At 40.9% G+C, this 10,763-nt stretch overlaps 1 protein-coding gene across 1 annotated transcript in view; it reads left to right on the top strand.

The window, feature by feature from the left end:
- Positions 1-47: 47 nt before the first annotated feature.
- Positions 48-10,763, top strand: part of GHITM (growth hormone inducible transmembrane protein) — an 18,396-nt gene continuing 7,680 nt past the window's right edge. Inside the window, exons 1-4 of the mRNA XM_005871116.2 lie at positions 48-874; positions 1,978-2,089; positions 2,966-3,107; positions 6,237-6,345. Of these exons, the coding sequence (XP_005871178.1) occupies positions 661-874; positions 1,978-2,089; positions 2,966-3,107; positions 6,237-6,345 (577 nt within the window). The 5' untranslated portion in view covers positions 48-660. The remainder of the gene's footprint in view (positions 875-1,977; positions 2,090-2,965; positions 3,108-6,236; positions 6,346-10,763) is intronic.

Genomic DNA, 10,763 nt, shown 5'->3' on the forward strand with positions numbered 1-10,763 from the left:
GGGCAGCACCGCCCCGCCCCGCCGCCAGGCATTTCCCGGAGCAGTTGCCTGAGGAAGCCCCGGATTCGCGCTTCCTCCCATTAGTGTTGTGTCTTTTTGTTCCATCTTCATCTCGTGTGAAAGAGAAAGGAACCGGACGCCTCCGTTTTTGCAGCTCTCGGTTTCTCATGGAAATCACCAGTGGGGATGGGAGCGATGGGGGAGCCGAGAGTGAGGGACTTGCCGGGGACTAGCACCCGCTGCCAATCACGGACGAAATGTGTCATTACAGCTTTTGTTAGGAAATAGTCAGCTGTCCGGTAAGAGAGAAAGCGATTTCCTTAGATGATAGATTCCTCCTGGCATTCAGAGAAGTATACAGAACCTAGAAGAGATTTACCCTTTCAATGGACCGTTTCACTGTTGAAAAGGAGCTAAAATGGAGGTAGTAGTCGTTCCTCCTTTTGGCTTTATGTTAAGGAAAGAAACTTTCTTGAGCCCATTTTCCAGATTTAAAAAATGTAGCTAATAAAGTCTGTAGTTTATGAAATGTACATTCTAAAACTTAAACTAAGAAGTTGTTATAAAGAATTAGCAAGTCACTTTGAAGATAGAGCACAAATACAATAGGGTCTCCATTTAACATTTAAATTGGCTACCGTACTTTAATAGTGAAAGTACATGCATATAAAGCACCAACTTTATATGGAGGTTTCTAGTGTAACGAGATCCTGTCTTATCGTTAACTTTCTGTTTTGTTGTGGGTGGTGTATGTCTTGTTTTCATGTGTATCAGGAATATGCCACCAAAACAAGAATTGGGATCCGGCGTGGGAAAACCGGACAAGAACTCAAGGAAGCAGCATTGGAACCGTCAATGGAAAAAATATTTAAAAGTAGGTGCCTGACCAGATCTTCATAAAAGCCTAGTGTTGAGGGAGGGTCCTATTAACTGGCTGCCCTAGAGGCCTCTCGGAAGCAGGACCTTGGGTTCACAGTTTGCAATTCAGCTTTGCAAGTTGAGAAACTAGATTGTTAATCTACCCAAAGCCAGCCCAGGCTCCTTAACCTTGCAAAATGTCCATCTATTATGCAGGAGACAGCCTTCATTGGTATCCCTTGGGGTATTTCTGGTCAGTAAATTGGCCCTAGAAACCAAATTATATGAATCCTATAGCCATGGAATAGTAACGTTTGTGAACAAATTTAGACTAAAGGGAGTATGCTGGTCTTTATGAATACCTTTAACCAGTTAGAGTTAATAAATTGTTTCTTTCTTAGTATTAAAAGCAAAAGCACCCTCTCCCTTAATTCAGCGGCATAAGCATGGGTTACGTTTTTCTTTGATTCTTTTTTTCTTGACTCCATATAAAGCACCATCTTTGTTAATGTCACTGTAGACACAATGCGATCTAACTCTTAACATTTCTTTCTCATGTTTAAAATTATTTTATTGCTTGATAGATTTTAGAGAGAGAGGAAGGGGGAGAGAGAGGGGGAAAAAAAACATCTATTCTACTTTATATGCATTCATTGGTTGATTCTTGTATGTGCCCTGAACAAGGGTCGAACCCGAAACCTTGGAGTATCGGGATGACACTCTAACCAACTGAGCTACCCAGCCAGGGCTCTTTCTCATCTTTGCTTTCTAATTGTCATGAGAACACACCCCAAACTCTTATGAGTAAAATAACGTATCACAGAAGTCTCCCCACATCTACAGATACACTGCCTCTAATTTTGTTGGAGTGAGATGAAAGTTTAACCAAGTCTGATCCTTTTTGTACTAATTATTACACCTATGTTTCAGCAGTGTTCTTACTAGTCCCCTAATTCTAAGGCCATTTCTATATATACTAATTATAGCTATTACAAAGAAGTGTGGTGTATAGTTTGATTTCCCTCATTTACTGTAAGTATGGGGAAGGGCTTACTGCCAGCATTTTAATTTAGTTAAAACATGACGGTGTTAACCTGCATTTCCTCCTGTGTTCTGCAGTTGATCAGATGGGAAGATGGTTTATTGCTGGAGGGGCTGCTGTTGGCCTTGGTGCATTGTGCTACTATGGCTTGGGAATGTCTAATGAGATTGGAGCAATTGAAAAGGCTGTGTAAGTAAATTGTTCCCAAACAGTTCTAGCCTTAAAGCCTCCAATTTTCTTCTCATACTTACCTTTGGCCACTTTGGGAATGTTTTATGTCTAGTCTTCTTGTGTAGCAGAAAAATGAATACAGATAGAATCTCTTGTTTCCATGACCTATTCAAACCTAAATAAACTTCTTTTTCCAAGGTTATATGTATTCAGGTAAGGAGAAAATGTGTCACTTTGTATATAAGCCAAATGCTTATGTCTTTTATTATTATGGTCGTGCTTATTTTTTAAAGCAGATTTATTAAGGCATAATTTATATAAGTTCACCCATTATGAGTATACAATTCAGTGATTCTTGAATGTATAGAGGTTCAACTATCACCACAGCTGTTTTAGAACATTCCCATCACCTCGAAAAGATCCCTTATGCTTAATTGTAACCCTTCCATCCCCAGTCCCAGGAAACCATTAATCTTCTTTTTGCCTTTGTAGATTTACCTTTTTTGGACATGTAGTCAGAATAAAATCATGCTGTGTGTGGTCCTTTGGGCCTGGATTCTTTCACTTAGCACAATGTTTTTGAAGTGCAGCATTTTGTAGAATGCATATATCTCATTCTTTTTTGTGTGTTTTTTATTTTATTTTAATTTTTTCAAACTTTTCCATCACCATTTATCCCCTCTGTGCCCTCTTCCACCTCCACCCATTCTCCCCCGCCCCCTTATATGTCTTTTATCATTTACGTTTTACTTCAATGTATGCATCATTTCCATTCCAAATGAGGTGAATAAGATTTAGAGCAGTAACGTATTTCCCAAGACCTCCCAGCTAATCTGATTCAACCAAAATTCACATTCAGAATCTTATAAATTAACTTTTTTTTTTTTTTTACAGAATTTGGCCTCAGTATGTGAAGGATAGAATTCATTCTACCTATATGTACTTAGCAGGAAGCATTGGTTTAACAGCCTTGTCAGCCCTGGCAGTGAGCAGAACTCCTGTTCTCATGAACTTCATGATGAGAGGCTCTTGGGTGGTAAGTCAGCTTGTTTTTATTTACCTTTTCTACTCCATATCAAAAGATTAGACAAAAAATACTGGGACGGGTGTTAAAGGGAAAGAATACCTTACTAAATTGAACAGGTTTTTGTTCAAATAATATATGAAATTAGTAGTGCAGCTGAAATAGAGTAAGAAGTACACAGTGAAGTACGTCAGCTATTCTTTGTTGAATATGTATTTTATAGTGGCAAAGGGGTTGGAAACCAAACTTACAGGAATGTCCTATCTAGCAGCAGATACCAAACTGCCTGTATTTTGCATATCTTATAGCAATTTACTAAAATTAAGGGGGATTCCAAACCATCTTAGAGGTCAGTGGGAAATGCATATCACAAAAACCCTAACATTCTATACTATTAAAAGTAGAAAGTGCCACAACTATTCTGAGTTTTCTTGACCCTGTATAAGGAATATTGAATGAGTGTTTCTTGTGCATTTGTTATTTTACTAGATACCAAAAACTGATTTCAAGTGTGGTGACTATTTTTCTACTCTCTGGTTGAAGAAATAAACTAGAGTAAGTGGTAAAGAATATACAATAAGAAGTAGAAAGTTTAAAATCAGTGGAAAGATTATTTTTGTCTTGGACTAGTAGGGAAGTTCCATGAAGGACAGTTTTATCTCATCAGGGCCATTGAAGCCTGGCATTTTAGGAGAGTACAAGGGTAGTCCAAGTTTGCAAAACAGCTTGAGCAAAGAAAACAGTCATTAAAAATGACTTTATAGTTCATTAGCATATTTGAGGGTTGGTGTGTGAAGAAGACAGAAAGGGGCTGTGTGATTGGCAAGCTGAGAGGAGTGCCTAAGCAGTGGGAGGCCATTACAGATAACTGGAACAGCAAGAGGCTGATGGGTATTTGAGCATGGAGAACTAATGTGGAAGAGCCGGTGTACTAGCTCTGCCTTTGCAAGATCTGATGATAAGAGTGTGAACTAGAACAATATGAGGCTGGACTGGAAGGGAAGATGGGAGAGTCTATGTCAGCTGTGGGCAAACTATGGCCCGCGAAATGAATAAAACTAAAAAAAAAAAGACCGTACCCTTTTATGTAATGATGTTTACTTTGAATTTATATTAGTTCACACAAACACTCCATCCATGCTTTTGTTCCGGCCCTCCGGTCCAGTTTAAGAACCCATTGTGGCCCTCGAGTCAAAAAGTTTGCCCACCCCTGGTCTATGTAATACTTAGAGATGTCCCATGGCAAACCATTCTCCACCGGTAGCCCAAATCCATCTAACCTCCAAATCTGTAATATTTCCACAACATTATACATTCCAAAAGGAGAAACACTTATAGTAGCATAGCCATGTGGACAGTCAGTATTCTTAGGATATTACTTCTCAGATGGGTGTCATGAATTGCCTAGCCCCGTGGTCGGCAAACTGCAGCTCGTGAGCCACATGCGGCTCTTTGGCCCCTTGAGTGTGGCTCTTCCTAAGCCTTAGGAGTACCCTAATTAAGTTAATAACAGTGTACCTACCTATATAGTTTAAGTTTAAAAAATTTGGCTCTCAAAAGAAATTTCAATCGTTGTACTGTTGATATTTGGCTCTGTTGACTAATGAGTTTGCCGACCACTGGCCTAGCCTACAGGTTCTAGAAGACAGAGAATGAGCATGTGCATTCTCACCAGGAATGTTAGTTTAATCAGTAGTACGTAATTTACAATAGTACCTTTTGTAATTAAGCAAGCATGGCTATATGAGGGAGATCAAGATATGCAAAGGAGTTTAGCCCCTAAAATAAGACGTTAAAGAAGGTTTGTGCATGGGCCATAGTCTCAACTCCCTGTGGGCATTAGATCACTCTCATGTGCTTTTGCTCTCGTACTTAAGTAAAAGTTTAGAAAGCCAGACAGATGCTACAGTGGTGAAGATGTAGTCTTGGGGGGGGGGGGGGGGGGGGGGGGACTCTGGGAGGCCATGTCTGTAGACACTGATCACTCTACTAAGTGTCTTTGGAACAGAGGAGAGTCATCTGACACCTCTTGGCAGCAAGGGGACCCACCATAAACTTTCCCAGACAAAGGGAAGTCCTTGAGTAAGTCAGACAGGAAGGAGTTCTTGGGCACAATGAACTGAATTGCAGAGGCATGAGCCGGAGGCATGTCTGTAGCCCTACTAGTTCCCTGCAGCTGGAGTGGAGACTGGAAAGCTGAAAGGCAAAAAGTGGAACTGGATCATGAAGGACCTTAAAAGAAAAAAATGTGTAAATTGTGATAAATAACCTGAAAATGCTTTGCACAGAGATGTATGAAGTAGTTTTTAGTAATTGTGCATTGGAAAATGTTAGAATAGAACTCGGCATGCTTTTCTGTTTAATGTGAATTAAAGCAGCAGGTGCCTGCGTGTCAGACAGACAGTGCAGACGATGAGGCAGGTCTGGAGCATCGCACGGGATTCTTAGCAATCTGGAGAAAAGCCTTCCCAACCAGGAGCATTCGCGTTCAGTTATGGTGTTTGTTTAGTAATTGGCCAAATACCTGCTACCTGATTCTGTCCAAAAGCTACAAGTTTACAGTTTTTCCTTTAAATTTCCTGGATATTATCATCTTTCTTCCATTACCTATATTTCTTTCTTGTTATATACACAAGGGATCTTTACAAGTCATAACAATGGAAATCTAAGGCAAAGAAAAGGAAAGGACCAAGTCAGCCAGAAAGTTTGAAGGAGAGAAGCAGTCTTATTTCTCATCTTTTCCATGTGCTTTTATTTTTTTCAGGTTTCTTTTAGCAAGTGTGCTGTATATATTTTAATTGGTATATCATGACTAATATTTTTAAATGCTATTAGTGCTATACTAAAATATAATTTAAAATAATTCTGGGACTTTTAAAGAGATTTTGTGAAACCTTTGTCTAAAAATAATAAAGTTTTTTAAAGATGACGTTATTAGTCAAAGCTTAACTCATTCACTTAAAGCTGTCTGCAAATTTAAGGGCACTGGCACTCTTGTAACTTGTCCAAACGGAAATAAAGGCCTTTAATGTGTTGGGAAAACATGGTTTCTTGGAAACACTAACTGAAAATTAGAACTTGTGGGTTTCTACTTTGTTATTGTATAAAGATAGATTTTTCTTAGTAATATGTGTCTTTCAGACAATTGGTGCAACCTTTGCAGCCATGATTGGAGCTGGAATGCTGGTACAATCAATACCTTATGACCGGAGCCCAGGCCCAAAGCATCTTGCTTGGTTACTGCATTCTGGTATGTTCTAGTTTTCAGTTGTTATTAAAAAAATCTTGAATACTACCTTTGAGGTGGCTTTTCACAATCATAAATGCTTTGTACATAATTTAGTTAAGCTTCATGTTTAGAAAACACTTGTAATTTTCTACTTACTACTGTTTATATACTAAGACCAGGGACATCCCCAGTATTACACTTGCCTCCTGTATAGTCTAGTACATGTAGAGATTTTCTTTTCTGTGTTTCATCTAATACCAGGAGGATTTCAGACCTGATACCCATCATTTGAGAATTGTTTATATTGTGTATCTTTAAAAAAATTAAAATGGTGAAAAGAAGAAGAAGAAGAAGAGGAGGTTTTTGCAGTGCAGTATTTCAAGAAAGCAGTCAAAAAACTGTTTGGAAATACACGTTTGTGTCTGATGCGTTTAGGGTAGTTCTTGGCACAAGGTAACATTGGGCAGCAAAGGCTGTCAACCGTGCTGTTGCAGGGCAGTTTTCATATCCTTGTAGGTAGATGTAGTGAATTTTTTCTTAATTGTTGCAAGACAAATATTTGAAAGTTCAGACAAAGTTTTCTACCTCAAGTTTCCTGGAATAGTTTGTTTCTAGGTTGAATAAAGAGCCAACCAGACAGAGAAACAAAAATGCTTAGGTGCATGTTCTCTACCACAAAACAAGACATTGTATAAGCATTTCCCTGAAATTTCCAGGGAAACAGACTCTGAAATGTTCTAGCATGGTTAGTAAATGAAAATCAGGTTTTTGGCACTCAGTAACAACTCTGGGGTGAAATATGTCATTTATATGATTCCTATGCTATCTTTATTTTGCTAACTATGAGACAGCATGATTTCCTAACCTTGTTTTCAAGTCTCTTGGGTGTTAGATTATTCAATCATAGATGTTCTCCCTGGAGCTTTGCAGGAAAAATCACTGGTTGGGAGGGAGATGGTCCCTTTTCTTCTATTACCAATGACCTGCTTTTCAGAAAAAAATTATTTAGAATACTAGAATGTGCATTTGTTAATAAGACTTTCATTGAATCACCAAAATTCTCGCCATCTGAATTTTAACATTTACATTTATGTTTCTAAATCTCTTGGCTACTGAGTAATTTTGCACCTGTTTCCCATTTTAGACAATGAGTTCCTTGAGAAAACAGGGTTAGTGTCTTTTTATCTCGGATAAATAGGCAAGAGGCAGCCAATCAGTGATTCTCATCATTGTTTTCTCCCTCTTCCCCTCTAACTCTCTCCCCCTCTCCCCTCTGTCCTTAGTCCAGTGGTTCTCAGCCTTGGCTGCACATTAGAATCAGCTGGGAATCTTTTTAAAATCCTGATTTCTGGGCCTCATCCTCCGGAAATTCTGTTTCTTTGTTACTAATGTTGTGGCCCCACCCCATAACAAAGAAACAGAATTTCTAATGTGCAGCCAAGGTTGAGAACCACTGCCTTAGTCTCTTAGTCACTTGTTGAATTGAATTAAGCATTTCTACCTGCTTTGCTTACAAAACCCCTTTTAATCTGATGTCATTGTAGCATATAAATTACTTGAGTGGGTATTTTTTTTTAAATATGTTTTATTGATTTTTTGCAGAGAGGAAGGGAGAGGGAGAGAGAGTTAGAAACATCGATGAGAAAGAAACATTGATCAGCTGCCTCCTGCACACCTCCTACTGGGGATGTGCCCGCAACCAAGGTACATGCCCTTGACCGGAATCGAACCTGGGACCTTGCAGTCTGCAGGCCGACACTCTATCCACTGAGCCAAACCGGTTAGGGCTTGAGTCGGTATTTTATGTGTGTTGTGGGGGTGGGGTCCTTAAGACCACTAATTCACTCAGCAATTGTTTAGTACTCAGAGGTGAGGTTTATTACAATGAAAGGATGCACAAACGAATCAGCAAGGGGGAAAGATAAAGGCAGAGTCTGGAGTTGGAGAAATACATGATCTTTCAATGCTCTCCTTCCTGGGGGGGCACACCAAGAATGGGAAAAGAGGAGGAACGTGTAGTTTTTCTCCCCAGGGAAGCCAGTAGAGACTCAGTGTCTAAGGTTTTTATTTTTAGTTTATTTATTTATTTATTTGTAAATATATTTTTATTAATTTCAGAGAGGAAGGGAGAGGGAGAGATAGAAATATCAATGATGAGAGAGAATCACTGATTGGCTGTCTCCTGCATGCCCCACACTGGGAATTAAGCCTGGAACCCAGACCTGTGCCCTGACCAGGAATCAAACTATGACCTCCTGGTTCATAGGTCAATACTTAACCACTAAGCCAGGCAGACCAGGCCTAAGGTTTTTATTGAAAGCTGATCATGTAGGCACCCTCCTAGCAACTATCAAAAACCAGACTCCCTGCCCTGGCTGGTGTGCTCAGTGGTTGGAGTGTCAGCCTGCACACCAAGAGTCACGGTTTTGATTCCCAATCAAGGGCATGTACCTGGGTTCAGGTTCGATCCCTAGTCCCAGTTGGGGCACATGTGGGAGGCAACCAATCAATGTCTCTCTCTCTCACATTGATGTTTCTCTCTCTTTCTCCCTTTCTCTCTCCCCTCTGTCCTCTTTCCTCCCCTCCTTTCCACTCTTAAAAAAAAAAATCAATATAAAAATATCTTCAGGTGAGGATAACCACAAAAAATGAATAAAAAAACCAAACCAGACTTCCTGAAGGAAAGCAGGTCTTCAGCATAACTCAGGTGTTTGCACCAGTAGCCTAACTCTGTCAGTTAGAGAACTGTCCTAGTGCCAGGGTCTCAGATGAGAGGCAGGACTAACCTGGCAAGCAGGCCTTTGTAAAGACAGCCCTAGGCCTGCTATGTTAACCCAGGGCTGCACAGTATGAAGGCCAATTTCTTACTTTTGTTTTTTTTAATTGTTGTGGCTCAAAATTTGTTTTATTCTTCATAAACATCTTAGGAAGCTGGGTAGATATTAGCATATTCATATTTCATAATTGAGGAAACAGGCTGGGTGAGTCACACACCAGGAAGCACCAAAGTCAAGACTGGCACCCCAACCTTGTTTTTTCAAGTCCTGCACTGCCCATTGATTACTCGCTGGCGTGATTGAGATGGGACCCAGAGGGGGTTTGGATGATTCAAGGACAACTGCTCACAGGATCAAAAGGACATCAAAACTGACATTTTTTATCCAGATGTTTAGTACAGCTGTGGTCTCAATCAGGACCAAGTGATACGTCACAGAAATTACTGAAATGCTCATTGAAAAACTATTCTAATTGTGTTATTCCCCCAACTTTTTTGAGATGTAATTGACACATAATCTTATCTAATAAAGAGGGAATATGCTAATTGACCCTCATGCCATCGCAAAGATGGCAGTGCCCACAGCCAATAAGGAGAGAATATGCTAATTGCTGCCCTGCCCTCAACAATGGCAGCACCCACAGCCAATAAGGTGGGAATATGCTAGTTGACTGCCCCGCCCTCAAAGATGGCGGTGCCCACAGCCACAAGATGGCAGTGCCCAGTCCCCTTAGCCCTGCCAGGGTGGCAGGCGCGTGGCAAAGCCAGGCCCGGCCACTCTGCGCACCTGCCTCCAGAGTCCCCCAGTCCCCTTAGCCTCCCAGCCACCCAGGGCCAGCCCGAGGCACAGACAAACCTCGGATGGTGGCTGCCCGGCCTCCTGAGGCTCAGGTAACCAGGACCGGCCGAGGCTTGTGCTGCCGGCAGTGGCAGAAGCAGAGGGGTGATGGGGGCGTCGCCTTCCCCTGATCCCCAGGTCACCTCCCGCCCCTGAGGGCTCTCGAACTGTAAGAGGGGGTTAGGCCCGGCTGAGGGACCCCTCCTCCAGTGCATGAATTTTCATGCACCAGGCCTCTAGTATTGTATAAGTTTAAGGTGTGCAACATGTTGATTTGATACATGTATGTGTTGCAGAATTATTACCACCATGGCATTAAATAACACCTCCACACCATATTTGCCATTTCTTTTTTCCTAGTGGGAATATTTAAGATTTACTTTCTTAGCACCATTCAAGTGTATGATGCAGTATTATTGGCTATCATCTCTGTCAGAAATTCAGAAATAACAAGTAAAATCAGTGAATTACTGAAATAATAATTAGTAAAAGTTAATAGTACACACACCAAAATGACAGTCTGCAATCTGGGAGCACTTAACCAGAAATATCGAATGAGGCTTGGATATCCTATCTAATAATAGAGAAACATGGTAATTAACCATAACTTCGCTACCCTTCCCATTGGCTAATCAGCAAGATATGCAAATTAACTGCCAACCAAGGTGGCGGACGGCAGCCCCGCAGCTGAAGCAAACTTGCTTGCTTCAGTGACGGAGGAAGCCAAGGTTCCCCGCCTGCCGCAGCCCAGCTCTGAGCTCCAGATGCAACAATGTTGCAATTATAGAAGCTAAACTAACCCCAGATACCTGCTTTCAGCTGCCA

This window comes from Myotis brandtii, unplaced genomic scaffold, assembly GCF_000412655.1.
Source record: "Myotis brandtii unplaced genomic scaffold, ASM41265v1 scaffold33, whole genome shotgun sequence".
NCBI classification, from domain to species: Eukaryota; Metazoa; Chordata; class Mammalia; order Chiroptera; family Vespertilionidae; genus Myotis; species Myotis brandtii.